Raw genomic sequence first — 27,901 nt, 5'->3', positions numbered from 1 at the left:
ATCGGAACGATATCGGAATTTTCGAAAGCTAAATCGAATTCGATCGTTTATATCGATTGATCGCACCGATGTATCTTATATAGAACGCTTTGATTAATCATCGATTAGTCTAATGATTTTTCGAGAGAAATGCATCTTGAATCGTTAAAAATAATTTTTCAATTATCGCAGATTCTAGTAAGACAAATAGTAGATCATAGAAACTACATATGCGAGTATAAATTCATCTTATGTAAAAGTATTATCACGTAGAAGATCAGCGTCATAAACATCATAAAATGCAATTTTAAAAGATATACTTTATTGTGACCTACAAAAAAGTAACTAGCGAATTGCTAGCAATTTCATGAACACATACATAAAGAGAAAATAATACGTGCTTCAGTCTTTTGAATTTTTCTGAATTTATTTTTTTACTTCATAGAATTACATTCCATACAGTAAATACACCTAAACAAATAAAACATTTTATATATTAGGCAAGGATACAACTTGACTACAGAATCCTTTAACAGGAAATATTCCTCATTAAGAAAGTTGATAAAATCATGTATAATTAATTTTTTATGAAGGTACTAAGAAAATGCATTACAAATAACTTTTTAATTCAGCTGTGTCTTCTGATTGGTATAAGTTATGATTTCTAAACCTCCTTCTACCTCCCATGCTTTGTTTCATTCGCATTCCATATGACATTGGCCTTAGTAAAAATTCTTCCAAAGTATACTTAAAAAAATAAAAATTATACATTAATTACAAAATATAATTACAAATTTCTACAAAATTGCTATAATAACTTACATTGGTTTGAATAAGATCCTGCTTTCTTACTTGTTCTATTAAATCAAGTAGTTGTTTGCCTTCTGCTACATCTTGTGTCTTCAATTTCTCTTCCAGTTCATAAATCTGTAATGCGAATATAAAGCAATGTAAGGAAGAATGTAGAGAAACCCATACTATAATTATTACATAAGGTCTGTTTTAAACAAAACTAATTATTAACAGAAAAAATTAAACAATGCACGTAAATATCGATATTGAATTAACTTTACAGCAATAAACTTTAATTTTACATACCACATCAGTGAAAAAAGGGTTAGATTTATTATCAGTATTATTTTGTTCTAATCCATATTTCAAGAAAGGAATTATTTGTACATATCTTTCCAAATGCACATATGCCAACATTTTAAGATTCCTAATACTTAGAACTTTACTGAATGGTACTGTACTTAATATGTCCAGAGCTATTTCAGGTCTGTTATGTTTAATCGCTAAACATGATAACAATGCACAACTTCTTATAGAAGGCTTTATTTTATCATACTGATATTGCCAACTATTTAATGCGAATTCTAGTGCTTCTGGAGTATTCTAAATAAAAATATAAACATTAATTAAAAACCTAAAATATTAATTAATATAATATAGAATTACTAATTAAAATGTACCTCCTTCATACATCCTGCATACATTAAGACGTTAGAGCTTCCAATGTAATCAATACCTTTCTTATCCAAAATTTTTTGGTATACCTCTCTCATTTCTTTGAACATATTATTTTTAAATAACAAACACATTAAAATACGGAAGGATGTGCGGTAATCAAAGCTTTCTTTCAATGCATCATTATCAAATGCCTCCAAGGCATATTGTGGTTGATTCAAATGATAATACATTCTCATTACAACTGGTCCAAATACGTATTTACCATATTTCTTGTCTTCTTGATTCTGAATGTACTTTATTAACATATCATTTAACAGTTGCATATCATTTTCACTAGCTTGTGCTAAATGTATCATTGCTTTTAAATCTTCCGTGTATATTACTCCATCCTCATTCTGACATATTTCCTGCATTTTGTCACGAAATGTATTTTCTATTGTCATAAACTGATTGCGAAATAGATATCTCGTATTCTCATACGATATTACGCCTAAGTCTCGTTCCGTATACAGACACCTAACCCCAGCTACAAACAAAAAGAATATAAGATCAACTCCGGAAATCTTTTATTTATTTTAGAATTAATATTGATATTAATATTTGAAACCATTCTTCTCTCATATTATTTGCGTTATGGATATTTTTGAACTCGTTATTCTAATTTATGTCTATGTAGTACAGGTTTAGGTTAAGAATATCACGTACCATTTATAAAATTATTTTTAAAAAATGCATTCTTTGCCAGAGAAATATTTAATCTACAAAGTCCTCGAAAACTGGTCGCCATGGTTTAACGAACAAATAATATTTTATATTTTATATAAGTTATATCAGTATAGTTACAAGACCGGGCGAACAAATTGACGATTACTCCTCACGCTTCAAACACGTAAAAGGCCTATATTCCTTGTTATAACGGAAATGATAGTAGAGAAAATCACGTGGTTTCCAATTTTATGGACAACTATGATCAATAGTATAATTGATGCTCTGTTATTACAATTATACCACTTTTTAATGTAATAAAACGATTATTTTATCTGTTTTAAATAGTTTCTGAAAAGTAAAATGAAATTCATAAATAAATAAAATATTTTTACCTGATCAACTTATATCTTGCTTGGATTATAATTTGTCTTAAAGTATGTAATATTTTCGTAAAATATAAAACAATTCTCTATTTCTAAAATGAATTGGTTCTAATTAGTCGATCATTTACTTCATGTTATATTCAATTAGAATCAATACTTTTTATGCAATACGATACATGTAACACGTGAAAATTAAGATAATTTTCATAAATATAATTTTTGTCCACTAACTTAGCATTTTTAAACATTTTTAAACGAGACAGTTAAATTAATTAATTAATCAATAGTTAAAACTTTATAGTTTTCTGAAATAAGAAATTACATTTTCTAACATTGTTTTTTATTAAATTCTTCTTTCTTAACATTCATTCTATCTTATTAATCTATGCTGTATATTTTTATAAAGTTAAGGCAAGGAATATATTGTAATTTATTTATTCAGTCCTTATTGCTACTTTACATTATACATTACATTACATCACATTTTGCTGTATTATGTAATACTTTCATGCTTAAAATTCTCTTTCGATTACTTGTATTTATCAAATTTTACATTAATTACAATTTTCAGCATCTTTAAATCTGTATCAGTTTATTCCATCATTTTAATTATCGTTGATGACTAATTTTTTTTCATTATATTTAAGTGAATGCCTTTTATATTACATTTATTCAGCTTAAAATGAAGCTTACAATTACTTAATAGATACTAAATGACATAGATTTTCATGATACTGAATGATTTAATCCTAAATTAATAGAAGGACAGTAAAGAATGTTGCAAGGACCTAATACTTATACTAAGAGCAAAAAATAAAAATTACTTTAATGTACTCTCAGGTATACGCAATTGTTTCTCACTTCTTCTTTTTAATTGATATTTGTTTGAAAGAACAACATTACGTAATGTTGAATGAAGAAATCTTTTATTAATAGATTCCTTTGGTTTTATCCATCCACTGGGTCCCATTATTTCTGCTCTTTTTGCTCCAATCTTAGCTTCTTCTAATAATGCCTCAACTGCAAGTCTAAAAATCAAATTATATATTCTATATTATATCCTAAATTAGTTCAACAAACAGACTATAGCAAGTATTTTAAAGTATAATAATTTTATTAATTCTCAACAAACCGATTATGCCAGGTTTTACATTATTGTCATTATTTTATGATCCTGAAAGCGTCATATTATCTCTAATGAAATACATATGCAAATAATATAAGTTAACCTTTGTATTCAAACATGAACAAACTTAAGCCTAAACTCACCTGTTTAATGTTTCATCATCCATTGTCTCAATATTTTACAATTTTCTTAACCCTTACACGTAAAACATGAGAACTTTCTCGTTAATTTATATCTTTCACAGACGAACGAAATTGTTCCTTAACAAACAATGAATTTTATTGTTCGTTACAGACAGTATAACGATTTTCAATATTCTTCTTGTTACATACTAATTAAACAAATAGTTATCACGTAAATTTATAATAAAAATAAAATTATACTACGTTTATGTACAATATTCTCGTATTGACATAAACAACAGATGTTCGTATAAATTAAGGTTAAGTTTATGTCACAAATTAAGTTATGTGCGCCTACGAATACCTCCTATATTTATATATTTTTATTCGTGATATTTAATTTATAATATTTTAATAACCTGAATACAAAAATATTAGATTGATACTATCTACAATCTGCAAGATATCATTTGGTAATCGTAAATTATATTCTAGCATATTTTTAATGCATTTCTTCAATTTTACATCTAAATAATTTTAATAGTTGAAAATAAAAATACATGAATTTGATAAATTATAAGTATGTATTTGTATCAGAGAATATTGCATGTAATTGTTTTAAATGCACATTATTTTAAAAATATATCAAATAAAATTATCCATTTATTATACAAATTCAAATATTCAGTTAATTAATAATTTAAATCTAATTCTATTTTAGGATGATGGAAGATCCTGAATTGATTGCATTAAATAAATTAAAAAATGAGCTTGTTGCAAAAGCACAGAACTTAGTTGAAAAATTAAAAGAACAAGAAAATCAGCAAGAAGTTGTTATGTTAAAGTTGTATTATATTTATCCTTAAATTTATCCTTTTATATCAAATCTATTATACCCTTGATATTAATTTTTATTATTTCTAAATCAGTTTGCCAAGGACTACAGAATCTGGTAATAACACAAAAGAAAATTTACAAAGACAATATACACATATACTATGTAATGTTTCTTGTGGAGTCTCTGGTATAACATTTAAAGATACAGATAAGAAATGGTTACATGATAATGTCTATAAATATACAACTTGTTTGAAAACGAAAGCTTTAAATTTATACGTAGAGTTAACAGTAAAATTGGAGGTATATAACACAAAATAACACTACTTCTATAATAAAATACATTGTTATCATATATTATTTTTCTGCTTTATTTTAGGATGAAAAGGAATTTGAAATTTGTGATATAACATGTCATTTTATAAATATTGATAAATGTTATATGTTGGAGATTGAATCTTGGGTACAAAATATGACTAGAATGAAAAACTTTTCACTTCTTACATCTGGTAATTTACAAGTTATATAACTTTTTGTGTAACACGAGAAAGCAGTACTTAAACATTAAAGATTTGTTCTTCTAGCAATTTCACAATACAGTGAGGAAAACATGGTAAGAAAAAGGATACTTGATAAGTTGAATAATGGGAAGTATGTAAGTTGTAAACAGTGTAAAGAAGAAAATGGTGGAATTTTAGTATATATACATTCAACTGAAAACGTAAAGCAGGTGTATTTAATACTTCAATGGTCAGTATTGTTTTCGGAGCGTTATTGGAAAATGGAGCATCATTTTGTCATAAATCCTGAAAAAACTGATAATATATGTAATCAGCACTTTCCTGTTACTGCCAAGTTTGCACAAGAAAATCAATCTTTGCTGCAAAAGTTTTGCAAACCAAACCTTACAAAAGAAAATGTCATTGACTTATGGGATGATCTATGTTCTGTTATTGATATGTATGAAGATAGTAATCAATCGGAAATTAATGATGATATGGAGTAATATTTTTTTAAACTTAAGCTATTATAAACGTTAGCGAATAAAGTATCGTCGGATAATGTATGACAATAAAGAATCAATAAATATTTATTTCAAGTATATTTTGTGCATTATATTTTTAACATTTTCATATTTTCATATACAGGTTATGTTAAGAAGTATGGAATTAGTGAAATTATTCTTTTTCGTGACATAATATCTTTTTAATACTCGTATTAAGATATATTTAACAATTATTATTTATTTTGATCAATATTTTTGATTAGTGTCCTTATGTATGTAAATAAGAAATTGCAAACTACAACTCCCCAGTGGCGCAATCGGTTAGCGCACGGTACTTATATGACAGTAAATTTGTGAGCAATGCCGGGGTTGTGAGTTCGAGCCTCACCTGGGGAAATTTTTTTTTATGTTTAAGTTCATAATATTCGAATTTAAAACATGTAAAACACATCTTACATCTTTTATGTTTGATTATTACATACCATTAATTATCATATTAAACATATATTAACATATATTAAACATATATTCAGTATAGTATATTAAGACAGAAATCTAATAAGTATACTTATTTGTACTCTTCATACTTTATTGCATACTTTGTCCTTTATTAAGCTCTTATTAATGTTCTATTAAACCAATTTAACATTTTATTTTTAGTAACAATTTTATTCAAATGCATATATTGGTTACATATTAAATATATAATATAAATAAAATAACTAAAATATGTTAGCCTGTAGCCTCTGTTTCTGTTTTCGATTCTGATTCTCCACTTTTATTTCTTTCAATTTCTGCTGCAGCTTTTCTTCGATTTCTCCATGCTTTCATATATGTTCTTGGATGTATTGGAAAGAAACCACAAAGTCCTAACAATATTGCTGCTGGTTTTGATACTGCTACATTTTGTCCCAACCAATATTGTATCCGTTCGAAATTTAAAGAAATTAATTTTTCATCGTATTTGTTTGGCATAGGGTCATAGGTACCTAGTTGTTCTATCGGGGGTTTATGTTGTCCACTTTTAGTCTGAAATGAAATTAGTTCACACCGTATTTATAGATTTATATTATTATTATGTATATTATATAAAAATTTTATTTATAGAAATGTAAACAACCAAGTCTGTGTAATTTATTGTATTAGAAACAACGTTATATACAATGTAAATAACTAAGTTATTTACTTGGTAACTTATATGTATTAAAAAAGAAATCATAATAAAACTCAATTATAGCAAAAAAATGCGACTGACAAATAAAAAAATTAAAACATCGAAAAGTTATAAGTTTATATAGGTGAGTAAACGGATATAAAATAATGTTTTTCTTTCATTAAAAAGTAGTATGGTTGCAGTTTTAGTTAAAAATAATTTGTGAAAACTTACAGCCATAACAACAATGTGATAAAAAGGTCTGTTAGCACATCCATAACGAACAAATCGTATTGATCTAGGATAGAAAGCATCCGTAATACCAATCCCCGATGAGGGATGCAATGGTAAACGTGGCATTTCGTTAAATATTTATCAGTTTGAGTTATATTACAACACAAAATTACAACTCTGTCACATAAAAGACTTCAATTTTCAGCTCATCATTGGAGGTTATGTTAGATGCGACTAGTTGGACAACCTATTGAGATATGAATTTGGCATCAACAATTTGGAATCTATGTATATTAGAATATTAGCTGATATTACATTTAATTAATCATTACGATAGTCAATATTAACTCAAGTAAAAGAAATTAATATTCAAAACGAGAGTTATTTAAGTTAATTTTAATAAATATTCATCTATTTACAAAAGTATTTAATGGAAATTAATAAATACGTATAGTATATATATTTTAAATACAATATTTTAATGATCAGTATCTCTATACAGAAATAAAAAAATATTAATATTTTTTATAATTAAATTAATTAGTAACCATAAAAAATATTCAATGTAGAACGGGGAGTCTTAACGAAGATTAGTGTCTTAGCGCTATCTGGCGCTAAGATATTTGTATTAACTAAAACAATTGATATAATAAATATTATAACAAAGATCAGTGTTTTAACGCTACCTGGCGCTAAGATATTTGTCTTAACTAAAAACAATTTATATAACAAATATTATATTATATTTCATATTTCAAAAAATTTGCATTAATTTTTAGCTATTCATAAAATAATTCAAAAGAGATTTCAACATATTTCATAAATAGAATTTACTATAAACGAATTTACGAATGAATCTTAATCGTTATAAAAATCATAATAATGCTATTATTCATATTTACAACTTGTATTTAATTATATTGAAGAGATTTTGTTTATAAAATTTCCGTATGAAATTTAGGTAGAAGGATAATTTATACGATGAATCGAATGGTGTACAGTTTTTGGGTCAGCGCATGTGCAACACGTGAATCCCTACAGATGCTTCCAATGTTTGATATAGAGGGGTGAGGTTAGGACTTGAATCCGTTCAACCGAATGGTTTCGTTGTCAGTTTGACATGCACAGGCGTTCTGTGTGCATCGGTAGTGTGAGGTGTTACAAGTTTCTCTATAATCATATATCCTTCCTTACATACAATAATCTTGAATTAATCAATGAATTCACATTTAGTACTCCTACCAATATAATTTTCAATTTTCGTGTAACAAAGTATCAAATTATTAATGTTTATATATAAAACGACGTGGCCGTGGAAAACAAGTGAAAACCGGCAAGATAATTAGGAGTCTAGAATTATTAATTATAATCAACGGCTAATGGTGTTCGTCGATATTCGCGGGATGCGCTACGAGACCGTCTTTTCTTGTAGTCATTTTGCATCCAGGTTATATCTCGAAAGGGAATAACCTCGATTTCAGGGAGAGCAGATTTTTTTTATTGTTAACGATCACGAGATTTGTTAAAATCCGGAATCATGAATTCCAATACGCCGAAAGTGGAGTTCGCACTTGGAAGTGAAGTGTCGTTGAACCACTTCAAAAGTAACTTTGCGCGTTCTGTCGTGACCAATTGCCGTGATTCTAAATCGCTGGATTACAAGTCCCTTAACAACACGACCGGCGAAGATGATACACAGACCAATGCCAACAACAATAATTTCTTCTCCCTCATCAATTTCGGAAGTGACTTAACGACCGTCGTGGATAATAACGCCTTTAAGGACTCTCCAAACCTTTGGAAAACGAATGAGGTAAATATTTTTTTTTTTAACTTTTATTAAACCTCTCATCAACCAAATCGTTTGTGTCATGTATTTTCGTCATAAGCAGATATATTTTCTTGAACGGAAATGGAGTATGGATTGCGTTAAATATAGATTACTTGTTATGTACAATAAAGCGTTATGTGAAGCATCGTGTTCTAGTATGGAGATATTGTCTTTTATTAGTTACATAAAACTTCCCTTGTATCGATTATTAGAAGCCCGTCGTGCATATTACACCAGAGAAAAATTCATTAAAATTACTTATGAATTAATTTAGTAATTATGTTTTTTTTATCTATGTTTGGGTTTAACGTTATGTTTCCTGTTTTATAGCCTGTTCAATCCTCGGCGGATATCAGTGAACTGGAGACGCTGAAAGCTGTAAGTTTATTTCATTACTTCTATTCTTATAGGGTAACTTTATGCGTTGAGTTATAAAAAAGTGTTTTACAGAGAAAAAGTTTCAATACTACTGTATTTCTTCTGAAGTTATGGTTTTCACTTTATCGCATCTTATTTAAAAAATACTCTTCATAGATTGTGACTACCAATAATATCAATACTTTACAAAAGTAACTTAGTAATAAAGATTGTTTCGCGCGTCGGTTCTCTATCTTCTACAAAATACATATACTTTACCATGACGATAATAAGCAGATTATAGTAATTGATGTTTTATGATTATCTCTATACAAATTTGTACGCCAATAAGTACATATTAGGCCTGAAACATCTATTCATTTGTAATATATTTGCATAAAAATTGCATAGAAATACTTGCGAAACAGAGAGTCTCGCATTGCGCATGCGCATCAAATTACTTTGATATTAGCTTTGCAATTTGGCAGCACTGTGACCGGGTTTTTCTAACCTGAAAGAGCAACTTTTTGCTTGGTTCGACCGATGTCGTTCCGTTTCGATTGTTTCTGCGAAACAATTCGAAAAGCGTGAATCGTTTTGCCGGCTCGAAAATAGAGGGTTGCCCAACTGGAAACGATACCGCGGCAATACTGAAAATAAACCGGCTCGCTGCCTGAATGTTTCGCGACCAACCGGTAGTCAGGTCAGTTCAGTTATTTTGACATTTCTGTTTTATACCGTTGTCCGCATCTTCCGAGAATTGTCGCTTTCGTGTTCCCGGTTATTATCGTCTTTTGAACTTATATAAGAGCTTATAATATTTTAGATTTTGTCCTAACAGCCATCGACTGTTCGAAGTCAATTCGGAAGTGGGTATAGTGACTCACCAAAAGATGCGAGCAGTTATAGAAAATTATTGTTAGAAGATTAAAGACCGACATTTAGATTTATAGTACATTTATAGGAGAGTATACTGTATCTTTTATATTTTTATCCATTCTTGTTCTCGCATTTTTTCACCGTTCTAATTTATTTATGTTTCATTTCGTGTTTATTTTTCGATTGGAAAGTATTCGTAGATCTAGTGACTCACGAAAGTGTTTGAACATTGATGGACATTTTTGGTGAATATATATATATGTGCGTAATAGGAAAGATTTTGGAATCTCGTTAGCACTGTATTGGGATACGACTGTCATGATTATATTGGCAAAATTTGAAATCAATCGGAAAATATAGAAATTACAAGATATTCATCGCATAGACTTCACAAAAATCATCAAAATATTCCACCAGTTAGTTATTCGTTACATTAGTAAGCTAGCATTGGCTTATTAAATAACCCGTTGAATTTTTAAATTGTTTTTGCGTTCTTTACCTGATGATTTTCACTTTTTCCAGTGAAATTTTTGCCATTTTCCGTCTAATGCTACAGTTTCAAATTCTTAATCCACTTGCAAATTGTTTATAGGGAGTGATTAAAACCTAAGACTATAGAAATTGGCTAGGAATTATGAAAAAAGAAACAGTTAGAATATTTAATATTATATTTTTATAACATCTTTGTAGTGCTGCCCTTTTGATTGGAATTTTGCCAACGATTATAATATTTGATCTCGTTGCAAGATTTAATTAAACGCTTGAATAATGCAAGTAGCAAACCTAGTTAGACCAGTTTGATCGATGAAAATGGTCTGAGCTAGTTTCACACGGTCAATGTCGCGCAGAATGTAAAATTTCCGGTACAATTCAATTATAGGGAAAGAACGATCGGATTAATTATTCCATTTTGCCTGCGCTTTAAGTATAAAATCGCGATGCATGCTTTCCCGGTTAATGAAAGTTCTATTACTGTTAAATATCATGGACTTCCGGTGATTCATGCGCCATTCATGTTCATCGTAACGCGGCTCGTCGATTCCGTGTTCCAATCATTTTGTACTATATCTAATGTAATTAACAACATTTCTAACGTAATTAAAAAAGTAGATTTATTATCGGAAAAAGTAAGGAATCACGAATCCTGGCTTTTCTAGTGCAAGTTTCATCTTCGAAGATATTACTTTCAGTATCGGCGCAACGCATTATGCTATTATTATTTATTGCTCGAATTTTAATTGTAGTAATTCTATTTCGCGTCTTCCACTTTCCTACGGCTCGTAGAAGATAGGAATTCTATTTTGTCGCGGGCATGCAGATTTTTAGCCAATCTTTGTTGGATTTAATCTGAAAAAGTAGGCTATCGTTCCGGAGAACGTAACTTACGAATATACATACAGCGAAGGTGCAGGAGATTTCAAGGTCATGCTCGTTCTTTCAGAACGACACGCCGTATTTTTTCATCTTCTCTGGGGTATTAACCACACAGGTGGATTTAATTAGTCGCAACGAGTCATCTCTCATAACGTAGAAAATTGCTCGAATAGTAATTTCTATTGTCGTAAGAAACGTTTTTTAAGTAACGACTGGTTGTATTGTTCATTGATGGTATACGATTGTTTTTATCAGAGATATGGCTATCAGATTTACTAGAAAGCTGTCCCAGTCGTGTACGGCTTATAGTTGCAGAATCGTCGTATAATCGTCGAGTACGATTGTCACAAGAACCTAGGAGGGTCCTACTTTTCCTAGTAGAATTGCTTAGAAATATGGTTGTTATATTGTTGTACACAGGCTGTTATATTTTTAGCAATATGAAAAGGTTTAGGAACTTGTACCTGTTGCAGTCGTAAAAACCTGCAAACATCTGCAACAGTAACAGTAAATTTCTCGTTTCTCGTATATTATCGCTATAATATTAAAAGTTATACTCAGTGCAGTTATCAAAAAGAAAGCAGCAGTAATAAACAGCTGTAGTTACAATAGCAACCTGCGGAAATACCACTGTAATATATTCTGCACGTACAACTTGACAGCTATCATTGTATGATTGATATGACAGCTACATGGATGATTGATGATTTTAACGCTCGGTACGTAGTAATCCTTACCGGATTTGAGGAAACTTTATGCATTCTTGTTCAAGTAGAAGCTCTTATACGCAGGTACATCGGTCAAGGCGTTTACATTGTCGAGATCGGGTAGCTTTTATTGAGCGGAAGTTCGCTCGAGCCCCTTCCGTAATTATCAGTCGAGATATACACCATTCGTTGGTAGCTTTGTACGTTTGTCCACAAGTGTACGCCCGTGAAATCGTGGTTTTCGTTGCACGTGTATATACGTATTCAGACAACGATGACCCGTACACGCGTTGCTTCCTTTTTCTGTGACGTCACCATCCTGCTCTTTTTCGATGCCGTGACCACCAGGATGTAGGTGCACGCACGTACACACGTCTACCAAAATTACCCGTTCATTTCCTTTCCCGTGAAATCCTCTTTTTTAACAGCTGTATAAAGCCGGTTCGTTTGTTTCTTTTTCCTTTCTCTCTCTCTCTCTCTCTTTCTCTCTCTTTCTCGTTATATCTTTTTAAAAACGTAAACGTATCTTTGCTTCTAGAAGGAACAACCTCGTGAATTGTTCTATCGTGTTCTACATTTGATTAAGTAATGTGCAAATGATAGACGAAATTTTGCAGAAAACGGTACTGAGATATTTGCCTCGTATGGAGCATGAGTCATACAAGACGTAACGTCGAATATGACTCGGATTGCTAAGGGTAGGATATTAAGATTTCAGGAGTAATGAAATCTTTGACGATTTAAGTCGGTAACGTTCGTGGCAAGAAGCTGGCGGAAACGTTCGACGATTTTCTAATGGGACCTTTAAGCACAAAGATCTGGACTGTGAAAGTTCCAAGGATCTCGTTATTCGATGTCAGAGCACTCGTAGAAAGTTCACATTTCCCAAGCGATATTCCCGACGGTTCAAAGTGCAACGCGCGTAATTTTTCTTTCCGGCACAGATATTTCCTTGACGTATGTTCTTCGCGTTTGTCATTTTGCATTCGCCACCGTCAAAGAACTTGAATAAATGTTCAAAAAATCGGTGAGATTTTGCACGTCACGATATAACACCGAGAAACGTTTTATTTCATTGGAAAATGAGCCAAACATTTGATTCAACGACTCTATCGTACAACTATCTATCTCTGTTGTATAATCTATCAGAGACTAAAAGCCTAGGACTGTAGAAGAATTAATTTCGTGCATAAGCGATTCAACTTACTAAAGGCGGAGAAATACGTTCCCTTGGAAAATATCTGGTAACATCTCAAAAATGTTCACTTCATTTTGCACCCTATACTATTAAGAAGATCCGTATAAATACGTAATAATTTGCTTCAACAAATCTGTTGTATAATTTACCTATCCGAGGCTAAAAGTCTAGGTCTGTAAAAAGGGAGTTAGTTCTGCGCATAAACAGCTGAACTTATGGAATGTAAAATGATATGTTTGCCTCGAAAGCACCGAACGATACTTCAAAAACTTGAATTTCATTCTGCATCCAACGGTGTCGCTATTAAAAAATCCGTATGAATACGATATGCTGCTAGGTATAATGATATAAGAGGGAACGAAAATTTCCAAGATTACACGCAGCTGGGAAGCTGGACCTTTGGAAAAACAAGATTTCTTGCGTATCAGTTTAATATTGGAGCACTGGTACGTAACGTAAGATAGGAAGGTAAAGCTGGAGCCAAGCGGATTACGGGAATTTTCTCAGCAGGAACACTGTGGATTGTAGACGAAGCGAAAGCGTGGCTCTGTTGCTTGGCTGATAGAGTTGGTCGACGAGAAAGGAACGGGGAGTAGTATCGTTCTATAATGGATAGTCCGTATGCACGCATTTTCTAATGAAGTAGCCGTGCACAGGGCACGAGTTAGGTATCGTTGTCGCGTACACGATAATTTGTCCCGACTCGCCGTCCTTCCAGGATGATCATTATTCCAGAGCCGTGGACAACTAGGTAGCCTTTCCCGCTACCTCTTCTATCTGCGCCGCTCGTTAATGAACAAACCATTAATCAAACTCTTCCGGTCGTTGCCGGCTGATGATTCCAAGCGACATCTATTTGCCACTGATTTTTCTCTCTTTTTGCCTACAATTTACAATCTTTGCCGTTCGTTCTCTGTTACTGCATTTTGTTACGCTTCTAGGCAGAAAAGCTTGGATTTATTGCTCTCGAGTTGTTCGAGATTCGGGTACTATGGATGCACGGGAAGGCTAAGGAAGTGGAAATTTGTGGATTGAATAACGCATGGTTTCACGAAGTTTGTTTCGGATTGAGCAGACAGCAGTAGAGATATTTCGATGGCTACATATTTGTCGAACGAGTGGCTTTAGAGTATCGTGGATGATCGGAAGGATAGAAAGTTCGAACGTTTTCGGTTTGTCGAAATTTGAATAGTACGTGGTTTGTCACAGTTTGTTTTGGTTCTAGTAGAAGGTAGTAGAGAGGTAGCTTTTAACTTCCTAGTTTTGACGTTCAAATGGAGTTAAAACAATTAAGTTTATTATGTAAATTTAATTGGAAATGAATCAATTAGAATGATTTCTTAGTATACTTGTTGTTAGTATCAGCAGTTATTAGGAATTTTGTTATTCAGCTATCAGGCACACCGATGAGTAATATATTTCGTCCAAATTGAAAAATCCATTCAATTTCCAGGTATCCAGAATCTCAGTTTTGATAATCCTCAGCTTATCTTTATTGCAGTACTCGAAACGTTTGAATATTCCAACTGTCTTATACCTGTACACATTTATTGCCCTGTCACTGTCACGTTGAGATAGCTGTACCCGAATAAAACTGGTCTGAAATAACGTAGAGCCTCGTTCACGAACCATTTGCACGAGTCGATGAATTGCAGAGGCTTCGACTGTTGTTCTTTGGTCCTTTCTATGGATTAGGTGGGGATTAGGTCGTGTCCAAGCGTTTGCCAATAGACGATTCTTCGTTCAAATGGTACAGCTTCATGCAAAAGTTTAAGGACAGGGTTCGAATAATCGCCTCTTCCAGGGTTCACTGGTAATTTCAAAGATAATTATCGGAGGACCGTCATAATTAAGTAAAAGTTGTCGACGGTCCGGAAATTTCGGAAATAGCTTTATGGAGGGTTTAGGCTATTTCGCTTATTACTTAGTATTTACGTTTACTTAAGTATTTATGCTTGAGCGCGACGGTTACAAGGTGTTTCGGGTACTACGATTGATCGTGGAAATGTAAACATGCCGTCTTCTATGTTAGAACCGTGTTAAACCTGTTGAAACATTAAATTTCGTATTTCGTTGTTTTTGCGATCGGTTAGAAACGTGCAGGAATTTTTGATAAAAATGTATCTGTTTTGATATACATGTTTAGGTACACATATTGGAGGAGTTTGATAGTCTTAACGTTAGTTTCCTCGGGCCTGTTAATTAGCTGTTTCATGTTTCGTATTTTTATTTCTTATTTTTCATTTTTATTTCATCTTTACAAACGTGTACGGTGCTCTGAGGATGCGAAGGAAGCGATTAGAATTCCTAACAGGAGGTGGCTCTAATCTATGATCAATCTCTTTAGCGCAGATTTAATTACTATGCTCCAGTAATTAGAATTTACTTCCGAGCATGCCGCCTCGTACGCCTGGTATTCGGCATATTTTTTAGAAGATAAGACGTATATTCTACCTGCTAACAGAGTAACCAAAGTGAAAGGGATATGATGAAAGTCTAGAACAGCCAATATCGTAAGGTAATGGAAACAGTATCAAAATTAGCAAAACTGTCTTTGAAATAATTGGCGAACATCTTGTTTCTCTTTCGATCTATCGTTTATTTGCTTGGTGTAGGATAGGCCAAGTGAAAAAAGGCTTTTATGTTTTATGTATAATTCTATATAATCTTGTCGATCCAGTTACGATCTTGTTGCTCGTATTTTACTCGAAACGATTATTAGACATCGTATTATTATACGTAGATCGGGCAACTTCCTCCATGCGAAAACAGAGTGAAGCTTTTAAAAAACGAGCATTACGCTTCTAATCAGTTTACAATGTTCGAATATGAAATTACGATAATGTCCTGAAATTAGAATAACGTCGTGTAATAATGTCTTCAAGTTACATTAACTGCTCTATTTAAACATCTTCTATTTTTAACCTATTGCTTTTCATTGCTATTAAAAATATATTATATTTACATTTGCATGGATTCAGATCAATCGAACCAAAGTTGATGTTTAATTAACTGCTTCAGTGATTACAGAAATTCCTATTAAGAGATCTGGTTAGCAAATTAGTTTCTTACTCTCCATTTTTCAAATCTTTGACACTTATAAATCGTTACTAAAGGACGATGTATTTTACTAAATAATTTAACGCAAGCGTAGACTTTGATTTGTTCGATTCGCTGCGAGACGAAGTTGTTCTCCCAGTACGAGCATTCGGGTTCAAGCTCCTGAAACCGCCTCTGCGTTCTCGATGGATCGCGTTGAATAGAATTGTTCGGCTGACAATTGTAGTCAGCAAATTGTTCTCTAATCACTCAGCCTGCAATGCTGTGGCGGATAAGGAGAACCGTATCATACAAGGAAACCTGAAACGCGACCACTTCACAACGCGGAAATCATCTTTTAGAATCGCACTTTCGGAATTTCGAAACACCCTCCCGTGCGTTAATTTTTCATTTTCCTGTATTTCAGGAAGCTGAAGGAGCATTAATATTCGCGGAGAAATAAGAAAAGTCAGAGACGAGCATTAGGAACGATGAATTATCGGCGAACACTGAACGGTTGGGTGGCCGTGTTCCGCAATTAAAACGAAAACGTAAAACTCCTAACTATCATTTCAAAAACGAAGAAAATTGAAGTCTTATCATCTGTGCCATCTTTGTTTTTCTTCACTCAATTTAAAACATTGTTTCGCAACAGTCATTATTTCGTAACGGCTTGTATAATATAACATTACTTAAAATGTGAAACGCGCGGAGCACTTCGAACGTTTCAACATAGGATACGTATCTCGAAAAATGAAAAAAAATGTCAAATGTGTTACTTTAATTAAGGAGAGCGGTGATAATCGCCTCTCGACACGGTGTAGGGTTAGACCGTGTTCAAACTGGTTGGTGTTCTCAAAAGAAGCGTCCTTATCATTTCGTAATTCTAGTTTCGCAGGTGTTTCGCTTATTATCATCTTCATTGTTCGAATCGTAAATTATCTTCCTCGTTTCTAATAATTCCTCGACTTTATCCTACTGGAATAAAGCTTATGGTAGAATGATAACCGGCAAATTATCGCTCAGAAATGCTGTGCGCTTTAAAGAACACATTTCCCAAACAAACCTGCAATTTCTTTCGTAAGATTTTATTCCCAATTTCGTATCGCTCGAAGCTGGTTAAAAATGATATGAAAAAGCCGAGCTTCGTTAAAAATGATAAAAAAAAGTGCGCGCGTTTGTAGAGATATTTGTAGAAATATGAGTTTAACGTTGCTGGTGAGTATATTCAGCCGTGTTAACGAAAGGGTTGAACGAAGTTGTTGAGCTTGGCTGGCTTTTTCAGACTACTTATACGGCTGTGGAGCGAGGTGAACTCGTGGAGGTCGTTTTCTCACGCTCTTCGTCGAAGCTTGGCTGCCGATCTGCTTAGCTTCTGTCCCTCTTCCTCCCGCAATTTCTCTCTCTCTTTCTCTCTCCATTTCCATCTGTCGGCTGTAAAAAGGTGACTGGAATTTCGCGCCGCCCGTGATTCTAATTCTTCGCCCGTCTATATACCTTTCGCCATCGCGCCATTATGATACCCCGGCTTCCAACACGGCCCACGCGTACTCCTTTCACGTTCTTTATACACGGTGGCTCTTTCTGTCATATTATGTTAGGAAAATTTGCAGCGAGATTTTTGAAATTTAACGCTCCAACCTATATTCAACGTTCTATCGTTATTCGCTTCATAGTCGTCAGTAGATTACATTCAAACACTGTTCATGATCATAGTCGAATAACAACTACAAAGTAGTTGTTATTATTCTTGTTGTTATTACTAATATCATTATTTTTATTGTTGTTGTAGTTTAGAAAGCTTGGCTTTCGGTTTAGTTGTTATTATTGCTGCTATTGTTGTTGTTGTTATTACTAATATTATTACTTTTATTGTTGTTATAGTTCAGAAAGCTTAGAATGGCCCACAGTTCCTCGTATTTTCGTATTTTTTAAAGCTGTTTCGTAAATCAATCTCTTAGCAGAGATTCTTGTGTAATATAGCAATAAAAAGCAGGTAATTTCTATGAATATTTTGTAGACTAAATATTGGTTATATGGAACTAGACGCGTTTGTTAATCAATTAATTAATTAAATTAAATAATTAAGGTAATTTTGTTTATTTCAGTTCTTCTTATTGTTCGTCGTATATTATACGAGTCTGGTGATTAAATTTGGCAATGTAACCATTGTTGATGCTCGCGGTAATAGTATTTGTCACGGTCGTCACAATACAAAAGTAAAGGAATTTTCTTAAAGTTAAATACTTTACGCTGAAGTTGAATCTATGTTTGAAAGAAAAACATTAAAATTTGGAGAGTTTTAGCGTTTAGAAGAAAAATGTACTTCCTTCGCCGGATAAATTGAGTTTGTATCGTTTCAAAAGATATTATAAAGAGACAATGGAATAAAAATTTCAGGTCCATTCCCTGGAGAAATTTGTAAAAAGTGAGTAAACCTTGTTCAAAATTGATGAATCAACTAGTTTTTCGTGCACGACAGTCCGAGAAGCATTGAAAGTGGCAGTTTAAAAAGCTAATAAACAACAATGAGAATTGAAGTAAAAAAATTACATTTGCACTTCAAGGCTACATTTACATCCCAAAAAGGTTTAGATACAATGTAATTAATATCTAGTCTAAAAAAATTTACAAAAATTACTTGCTTTTGTGTTTACACGAGAATCCCTCTGTGCTAGAAAATTCTCTCCTTTTGTATTAGAAAAAAATTTCCAAACAGCAGAAACTTTTGTATGAGAGATTATTTGAACGTGAATTCTTTAACGTATCCTCAAGTTTTAAAATCTCAACTTTATAAATGCTGACATTGGTACTTCTTGCATCAAGCCGCATATACATTTTACGCAGATACACATATTTAAGTGTATATTATATTCAGTTTCTTTAAATTCCAAGCAGAGTACTGTCCAACAAAATTTTCATTGTGACATATGCACGCAATTTAAATACACTATTCTCTATTTTCTTTCGAATTACTTGGTTTTTCTGTTATCGAGCACATCAGTTTAAAAAGTTATTAAACGTGTTAATTTGAAAAATTAATAAACGATAAGTGGTTATTGAAGTAAGAGAAATTACGTTTGCACTTCAAGACCAGCACAAATCTTTCATATACATATTTCTATCTACTTAAATTTTCAATTACGTTAGAAATAAAAGAAATGCAGAGAGGGCACATTAACAAATAATAAGCATACAATAAATTTAACAATTGCTTTATAACAGTACTAGCTTTTATTTTTATTTTTCCCGCTTTCTGGTTTCGAAAAAGGTTCGAATTACAGAGAAAGAGTTCAAGTAAACATTATAATCGACCGGAGCAAACGCGACAAGAGAGACAACAAGGAACGTTTGACGTTTTCTATAAAAATAAAAAATGCCGAGAAAGAAATTCAAGGATGAGTTTTCGTTCAGTCGGATCATCGATGACCCAGTTTGTTTACGGAGGGTAAATCCAAGTGTCTGAACTATCGATCCGGTCGTTCCTCTATTCTTTGAGACAACAGCTGTCGTGTCTCGATCCCTGGCGACCCAAAATTAATCTAAGAATTACGCAAGCTGTTTAGAAGAGACGGAAGAAGAAACTGTTGGAAACGTGTTGCGTTCTAATCTTCTTCTGAACGGTTTAACGCGCGTGGGTCATCGCGAGGCGACCCACGTGCTGCGAGCAGAATGCCATGCGAAATCAGCGTGACACCAAATTGCCTGTTAAATCGCGAAGGAACAAGAAAGAGAGAGAGAGAGAGAAAGCAAACGAGAAGAGAAAAGCAAGAAAAGAGATAAAAGAGAAAAAACGCTGTTGCACTTGAGTCGATAGAAAAGTTGTTGCACTTGCGGAATTTTGTTCGACGGGATATTCGTCGAAATGGAAAGAAACTGGTTAATCGGGCTGTGCAGAATGACGGAATGAAATTGAAAGACAGAAAATAGCGATTCTAGCTCTGGGTGAAGGAAGTATAAAAGTGGAGAGGAGTGGCGCGTTTAAGGCTTTCGAAGCAAAGGAACGTGGAATGTTAGGGATGGAGAGGAAGATGCTCAAGGCCGAGCAGCTAGGGACAGAATTAGATTCCACAGCCGTGTTTCTCTCTATCTTCTTTGTCAGTTTGTTGATTCGTCCCTGGCCAAATCTATCAACCGAAATCGGCCAATAAGATGATCCATTCGGTGTTTGAAAGATTTCTGAAAAAAAGTCTTCTTTGATGTTGGAGCACTTCGAGTGCAGCTTAGATTCGTTGCCGACCATTCTAATTCGAACTTCGTGGAGTCGTTGATGTCTAAGTTTAGACGGTACATCACCGAATTTAGAAGGAATCTAACGTCATTTCTGGAGCAATTGAAAAGAGTACACGGGGAACAACGTGATTTCCATGTTATTTGTTCTTTAAAGGGAATTTTACGTAAAAACACATCGGGCTTGGGAATGAATATCGACAGCAATTTTCTCAGATTACAAGTGACGATTGTACGTAAACGTTCGAACGTTGACCTGAATTTTCTTTCTAGGATATTGATCCTCCGAAAACAGGTACGATCGATCTCATACATAGTAATGTTTCTAATATATTCGACATGGGACGAGAAAAATGATTTAATTTAGGAAGCAAGTAAATCTTCGAATTCAAATACGAATATACGAAATGCTCGTATTCTATTGTCGACCTGACAAATTTCTACACGAAAATCGTTTTCAGTTTGCTTTCATTTCTCAAATTTATATTCCATAGTTTTCCCAAATTCTCGTAATCGACGGCCAGTGTGTCGGAAATTGGTACGCTAACAACAAGATCGTATAATCGCGTTTGCAAAAACAGATATTAACTTAGTTTCGAACGTAACGTTGTACGAATTCTACGGATGTGATTCTTCGGCACATTGTTCCCCAAGTCGCTGTATTATCGAATTGTTAACGAAAATTTGCAGAAAAACTTGGATCTGGAATAAGGAGCCTGGCTCGGGCACTTTTTCCCCGATGCGGAATAGTTAATGGGCCGTGATAACAGGAAACGTTGCACGAGGGCATAAACGGAATCGGTAAAGTCATCGAGGAAATTGTAGAACGTGCGAACGGGTGTTGAATGATACGGCATAACTGTAAAGTTCGAAGTCGTTCGATGTTTTCCGATCTCACGAGGATGAGATCGCTTAGCAGTTAGCACATACTCGAAGTCATGCAGATATACGAGCACAACTGTATGTAATATCACACTGCAAGAACCTCCACGGTCCAATGATATTAATATTAAATATCAGATCGTAAAGTACGCGTTCGACTGGCAAGAATATCGCGTGGAATCGGGCACAAGGCAGACCCTTGCTGTCAACAAACACAGAGAGAACGTTCGATAGTCAACGGAACGCTCGAGAATCTCGAGTAAATTACGCAAATGAGTACACCAGCGTGGAAAACTTTGGTGCTGTGGTATAGTTTTAATGATTTGCCCTTTTCAAAATCTTATTTAGAGAAGTTTTTCGAGGAGAACCAGCTTGAAAAGTTTAGTGTTCTCGAAGCAAAAATTTGCAACTGTTTGTAGTATAGAATCATAAAATTAGTATGATAAATCAGTGATTTAGGTACTGCATCGATATTGTCCATCTTTTGGCGTTTTTGACAAAAAGCAGCTGTAAGAGTTCTCAGTGTTGTGGAAGCAAAAGTTTGCAACTGTTTATAGCTTATTTACGATTTATCCTTTTCAGTGTTCTATTTGGAATTGAATTCCACACATTGCTTCCGTTCTACTTGATTCTAATTAATCGGTGGCTTAACTACTGCATCGATATTGTCCATTTTTGAGCGTTTTCGAGAAGAACAGCTTGAAAAATTCGGTGGTGAAAAGGTAAATGTTTGGAGTTATTTATAGTTTCAACGATCTAATCTTTTCAATCCGACTTAGAACTGGATTTGACATTTTGTTTGTTTGGATTCTTTCTAATTTTAATAAATCAATGGCTTATTGTTCTAATATTGTACGTTCGCTTTTAGCGTTTTTGAGGAAAAAAGGAAAAAAGAGCAACTTTAATAATACGGTGGTGAAAAAGTAAAAGTTCCCAGCTATTTATAGTTTCAGCGATTTAATCTCTTCAATCCGATTTAGAATTGGATTTGACATTTTGTTTCTTTCGATTCTGTTTGGTTTTAATAAATCAGTGGCTTACTGTTCTAATATCGTACGTTCATTTTTAGCGTTTTTGAGAGAAGCAGCTTTAAAAATTCGACAATGAAAAAGCAAAAGTTTGGAACTATTTATAATTCCAATGATTAATCCTTCTCAATCCTCTTTAGAATTGGACTTACTATATAAATAGCATATTTATTATTTATAACAAAAAACAAACAGCAGCCAAAGCTCGATTAATCAAACACAACATGTACAATACTAAAGTGAATGAGTTTCAAAATATTATTTCATATTAACACTAGAACTTTTTATTTATTTATTATTATTATACAATTTTATTTTAAAATTCCTACTTCATGTTATATTTTTTCCCCGCAATGATGTAATGACTTTCGTAACGATAATTAAAAGAATTTTTTTATTTATTCAAACTGAAAATAATTTTGCATCAAGACTACTTATACCAGTACCAATCAAAATGACTGGTACTTGTCAAAGTGTAAAAGGGTGCTGCAATCTGTTCATCGAACCCCAATTAACCAGTTTTCTCGTTTTCTACATCTTCCCATACGTTTGTAAAATTTTTACTGCGTATCATTCAATATGATGATATCAGTTATCAGGAAAATTCCAGATCGATCGCTGGATCGCTAGATGCTAACATTAGAAATACCACACCAATCAAAATGACTGGTTCGACAATTTTATAAATGTGTCAACCCTCGTTTAAAGATCATGGTCCCAGATGGATTAATAATACTAAAAATGTACTATATAACATGAAATTCCTTCCGTAAGAAAGTAATAAATCAATAAATATAAAAATATTCTACTATTACATATTTTTTAAAGACTAGCCATTTTGGCTGGTTTTGGTAGAAATAGCTTCGTGTTAACTATCGGTAGTTCTAGTGTTAAGTACACTATACTACACGCTATCTGGCTACTTCTCTCTATAAACTTTGTTCAATTTTTCGCTTACCAACAACTCGCTAACTCGTGGAGGTTCGACAAGTTGTAATGTTGAACCATTCGAGTGTTTCTTTTCGAGGATTCATGGATCATGTTCGAAAGGACGTTTCACTGCCATGGAAAGACAAAACTGATACGATCGTTGAGGATTTTATCGCGAAGAATGCATCGATGGAAATCGTGCATAGTACGTGTAAGACTCAGCTGAAAGAAGGTTTTCTTTTTTTACGTTAGAAGCGGTGGTCGATGCATGGTGGAGGAAAGTTCGCCGACTGCAATTTCCTTGGCAGACGAACGTATTTTCCGCACCACTGAATTCCTCGTTCTCTCGTTCCGCGGCCAATTCCACGTTTCACGATCCTTCCGTTCGCGATAGAAGAAAACGTTTGGTAGCCTGTAAAGCCGCGTTTTCAGCGTCCGCCAGGAAAAAAGGGTATCCGTATCGAATTTCTATGGAGCGAAAAGTGCGAGACGGCAGAGTCGAGTCGTCTGATCGCGTTCCAAAGACGGAACGCGCCATTCAAGGGAACAGGTTCATTCAAAGTCACCGGAGATCCTCTGCTATTCGTCTTTAATCTACTCGGTTTGAGAATTAAACTTTCAACAAGTTTTAACAGATATTGCGGATATTTTGTGGCCGAAGTAAGGAAAGTCTCGCGTCTTTTCGTTAGCCAAATTTGAAATCTATGAAGCTTCAAGTTTGTTCGAATTTCTTTCTCGAATCAAAGAATTCTTGAATATTTGGAATTTTCAAATATTCAAATGTTTGTAGGTCGAAAGTTGTACTTGAAACTTCCAGATTTTTTAATATCAAAGCTTCCGAATTTCCAACATTTTAAACTTACAAATCTGCTAATATCGAAAGGTTCGAATATCCAAATCTTCAAATATGCAACTTTTCGGCTCTTCAAGTTTTCAATTTTTTTAATCCTTGCATATACCCAGTAAATAGATCGCGTTGCTACACTCCGCTGAACTCGCCTGAAATTTTTAATCTAATCAATTTTGATTGCATAAAACTCATGCCTGAGGCAACTTGTTAATTAATCGAATACTTTTCACCTGTGTATGCCTCCAATTTACCTGAAATTATTGCTAAAAAATCGTGTACATTTGTTGCGAATATATTCATCCATGCTTTATTCACTTTTTCGAAACAGTTCCTATCCGCTTTCTTTTAACAATTCAGAAGCTGTTCCGATCGATTTCTTCACCGCTAATTAACTAATCAGCGAGTAACGAATAAATTGCACCTTAATTACCCGCAAGTGACGGGATTCTATTTACACGCCAGCCAGATAAGATACGACAGTGTCACTGAAAATCATTCTCACGGTTTACATTCCGCGATCTTCTTAGCCAGTATACTTTTAAATAATTCTCTGTTGCTCGATTTTCGCACTATTACTTCCGTCCATTTTTTTCTCTCGTTTTCACGGTTTTATCTTTCCATTTGATATACATTTGTACTCTCTTATCATATTTCTACGATAACTTTCACCCGGCAGTGGAATTTGTGACTCCTCACATTGAATGTTTTAATCTTAGAAATTGTGGAACATTTTAGTCTTAGATCTCAGATCTTCAAGATATTCGAATTCGCAAACTCGCATATTCCTAAATTTTCAAACATTTAAACTGCCAAATTTAAGAGCTTTCAAATTGTGAATTTTCTTGTCTCGAAGAGACTTGACATTTCTAAGTCTTCAAACCCGGGAGCTTCCAAATTTTTAAAATTTTCAGTTATTTAACTTACAAATTTCAAGGTCCCATAATTTCTAAATATTTTAGAATAATTTAGAATACAAATTTTGGAGCTCGCAAGTTTGTAAACTTTTGCAACTAATAAACGATTAAGCGATTTAAAAAATGTTTCGATTATTAAACTCGCGAATTTATAAATTTCCCGATCGTTCGGATCTTTAAAATTCAAATCCTTTGAAACGTCAAACTTCCAAATTTTCAAAATTCCAAAATTCTACATTCCCAATTTCGCAAATTTTCTAATTTTTTAACTTCCGATTTTCCAAGTCTACAACCATAATGAATATGCTGAGACAACTATTTTCGTCTTGTTTCACTCTCGTTTCGCTCTTTAAAGAAAAGAAAATTTCAATGGGAAGTGTCAAGGTGTAGAATTCATCGATCGTGGCCAGAGGAAAACAGCGATTTTCTGATTCATCGTCCTCTTAATTTGTATTCAACGTCCGCGTTGTCGCTACATCTTATTGTCCGCGGAAATTACATTTTACGCGAGTATCATACCGATGTGCAAATTCGACGATTTGATGCTCGATGAATACGAGCTCGTTCCGTATGCAAAACCCGTAATTACACGCTTTAATTCGAACATCATACTTTCTTCTTTCATCGGAAATCCAAGAATTATTCCAACAGGATATCCAAGATAAAATACTTGTAGCTTATTACGTCATATATTATACGAAACCACTTGTTACGATATAGTTATAGATATGCATTAAAAACAGGACGAATTTGCCTTATGATTTTCTTACGACTTGATTTGCAATTTACGTAGAATTCGACGGTTTAATTCCAACATCGTACTTTGTTCTTCCATAGGAGATCCAAAGATTATTTCAAGGGGATAATCCAAGATAAAATGCATGTAATTTATTACGTCATATATAATAGAAAACTATTTGTTGCGATATACCTATGGATACATAAAAAGACATGACGAATTTACGTTACAATTTTTGCTACATTTTCATTTACAACTTTGTTACAATTTTACTTGCATACGATTTTAGTTACAACTAATGTTACAATTACACGTTTCAATTCGAACATCGTAGTTTGTTCCTTCATCGAAAATACAGGGTTCGTTCCAACAGGCAAATATCCAAGGCAAAATATTTGTAATTTATTACATCATATGTTACATAAAACTATTTATTACGATATAGATATAGGTATGTACGAAGACTGTATGAATTTATGTTACAACCTTCCGTAAGAAATTTTTCTTTTTCCTTTTCAATCCTGCTGTGGGTACGGTGTCGTAAACGTAAAAATTTGATGTCGTATACGAAGGAAACGTAAATGTCATAAAATGAACAATCATAGAATCGACTTGAAAATCCTGGAAGATTGTAATACGCAGCTGAACGTCCTCAAAAATTACAAAATCACCGAGAACAGATATTGATATAACGCTGTCGAACCGAAACTCCCTTCGATTTACCAAGAAGTCGATGTTGACTCCCCCGTGAAGACTCTCGAACTTCCTACAAACACGCTAACACATATCCACGATGTAAGGTTGCCAGCTAATTAACCGTCGTTCTCATTGAAATACAAATTTTTCCGCATAACGGTAACATTAATCGTCGTACCTGTTGTTTCCATCGGTGGTTGCGTTGTTTTATCGTGAAAAATCTTCGCGTCGGAAGGAACGAACGTTACCAACCGGTGTTATTTGTTTTAATAATTAAGCGACGATAAAAGCCAAGAAAACGGACACACGGCTGGTCGTCGTTCCGTTGCAGCCACGTCGACGGAAAAAAGGAACGTTCGAGCGATGGGTTCGCGGCGTTGGAGTATGCAGCGGTAACCGCTGCAGCGGAAATGGAAAGAGAGCATGGCGAGGGACGAGAAAAAGAGAGAGGAGAAAAAAATAATTCGAGTATTCCAACAAGAGGAACAGAGCGGATCTTCCTAGCGAAACATCGTCTGCGTGTTGGCGCGAGGTACTCGTCCTCTCTCTTTCTCTCTCTCTATTTCTCTTCTTCTCTTTCTGCCGGTTCGTTTGACTGGAATGCACCAAAAATAAATTCGGCCGACGGAGACCACCGCCATTTTCGAGATCACACCCCTTAATGCATTTGTCTTTCCCCCTTCTCGCTCTTTTATTCTCGCATCTCTGGACTCGTTCTGTCACATATTTTCTAGATCGTATCGCGTTTCTGATCCCCCTAATCGCGCGTTTGCGCCTGTTGCATCGAGTTTGATTCTTACTTACAGTCTCTTGGTCAGCGTGAACTTTACGGTGGCGAGCTTTGAGAAACATCGAATATTTCGGGCTTTCGATAGGTTTCGACAGGAAAGTTTGATTTTTGGTTAAATGCGACAAATAATCAGGGGTATACAGAGTGTTTCATTGTGTTTGATTCCTAGTTACAGTCTCTTGGTCAGCGTGAACTTTACGGTGGCGAGCTTTGAGAAACATCGAATATTTCAGGCTTTCGATAGGTTTCGACAGGAAAGTTTGATTTTTGGTTAAATGCGACAAATAATCAGGGGTATACAGAGTGTTTCATTGTGTTTGATTCCTAGTTACAGTCTCTTGGTCAGCGTGAACTTTACGGTGGCGAGCTTTGAGAAACATCGAATATTTCGGGCTTTCGATAGGTTGCGACAAGAAAGTTTGATTTTTGGTTAAATGCG

At 33.7% G+C, this 27,901-nt stretch overlaps 5 protein-coding genes and 1 non-coding gene across 8 annotated transcripts in view; 3 read left to right on the top strand and 3 right to left on the bottom strand.

The window, feature by feature from the left end:
• Window positions 1-380: 380 nt before the first annotated feature.
• LOC139992805 (pentatricopeptide repeat-containing protein 2, mitochondrial) lies at window positions 381-2,347 on the bottom strand. Its single transcript, XM_072014009.1, has 5 exons — window positions 2,155-2,347; window positions 1,452-1,975; window positions 1,078-1,374; window positions 802-906; window positions 381-726 (listed from the first exon to the last, which is right to left on the bottom strand). Exons 1-5 carry the CDS (start codon window positions 2,234-2,236, stop codon window positions 589-591), a joined length of 1,146 nt encoding a protein of 381 aa, XP_071870110.1. The 5' UTR covers window positions 2,237-2,347; the 3' UTR covers window positions 381-588.
• A 612-nt stretch (window positions 2,348-2,959) lies between these two features.
• On the bottom strand, window positions 2,960-3,951 carry LOC139992697 (protein POLR1D). Its single transcript, XM_072013810.1, has 2 exons — window positions 3,810-3,951; window positions 2,960-3,568 (listed from the first exon to the last, which is right to left on the bottom strand). Exons 1-2 carry the CDS (start codon window positions 3,830-3,832, stop codon window positions 3,361-3,363), a joined length of 231 nt encoding a protein of 76 aa, XP_071869911.1. The 5' UTR covers window positions 3,833-3,951; the 3' UTR covers window positions 2,960-3,360.
• On the top strand, window positions 3,490-5,729 carry LOC139992695 (uncharacterized). Of its 2 annotated transcripts, none has more exons than XM_072013806.1 (5): window positions 3,490-3,628; window positions 4,510-4,632; window positions 4,718-4,928; window positions 5,005-5,134; window positions 5,210-5,729. In XM_072013806.1, exons 2-5 carry the CDS (start codon window positions 4,511-4,513, stop codon window positions 5,629-5,631), a joined length of 885 nt encoding a protein of 294 aa, XP_071869907.1. In that variant the 5' UTR covers window positions 3,490-3,628; window position 4,510; the 3' UTR covers window positions 5,632-5,729. The 2 variants fall into 2 exon arrangements, with proteins under 2 accessions (XP_071869907.1, XP_071869906.1); XM_072013805.1 differs by lacking the exon at window positions 3,490-3,628 and adding an exon at window positions 4,120-4,261.
• A 204-nt stretch (window positions 5,730-5,933) lies between these two features.
• On the top strand, window positions 5,934-6,027 carry Trnai-uau (transfer RNA isoleucine (anticodon UAU)). Its single transcript has 2 exons — window positions 5,934-5,971; window positions 5,992-6,027. It is a non-coding gene; the product is annotated as a tRNA-Ile (tRNA).
• Window positions 6,028-6,279: 252 nt separating this feature from the next.
• Mrps16 (mitochondrial ribosomal protein S16) lies at window positions 6,280-7,508 on the bottom strand. Of its 2 annotated transcripts, XM_072013809.1 has the most exons (3): window positions 7,334-7,508; window positions 7,019-7,265; window positions 6,280-6,660 (listed from the first exon to the last, which is right to left on the bottom strand). In XM_072013809.1, exons 2-3 carry the CDS (start codon window positions 7,142-7,144, stop codon window positions 6,364-6,366), a joined length of 423 nt encoding a protein of 140 aa, XP_071869910.1. In that variant the 5' UTR covers window positions 7,145-7,265; window positions 7,334-7,508; the 3' UTR covers window positions 6,280-6,363. The 2 variants fall into 2 exon arrangements, with proteins under 2 accessions (XP_071869910.1, XP_071869909.1); XM_072013808.1 differs by lacking the exon at window positions 7,334-7,508 and having other exon boundaries at window positions 7,019-7,297.
• Window positions 7,509-8,083: 575 nt separating this feature from the next.
• The window catches only part of LOC139992877 (uncharacterized), a 32,271-nt gene continuing 12,453 nt past the window's right edge, over window positions 8,084-27,901 (top strand). The window contains exons 1-2 of the mRNA XM_072014150.1: window positions 8,084-8,831; window positions 9,180-9,227. Of these exons, the coding sequence (XP_071870251.1) occupies window positions 8,556-8,831; window positions 9,180-9,227 (324 nt within the window). The 5' untranslated portion in view covers window positions 8,084-8,555. The remainder of the gene's footprint in view (window positions 8,832-9,179; window positions 9,228-27,901) is intronic.

Source organism: Bombus fervidus, chromosome 12 (assembly GCF_041682495.2).
Source record: "Bombus fervidus isolate BK054 chromosome 12, iyBomFerv1, whole genome shotgun sequence".
Taxonomy (NCBI): domain Eukaryota; kingdom Metazoa; phylum Arthropoda; class Insecta; order Hymenoptera; family Apidae; genus Bombus; species Bombus fervidus.
The sequence above is the reverse complement of the archived record's forward strand: the minus strand, read 5'-3'. Positions and strand labels throughout refer to the sequence as shown.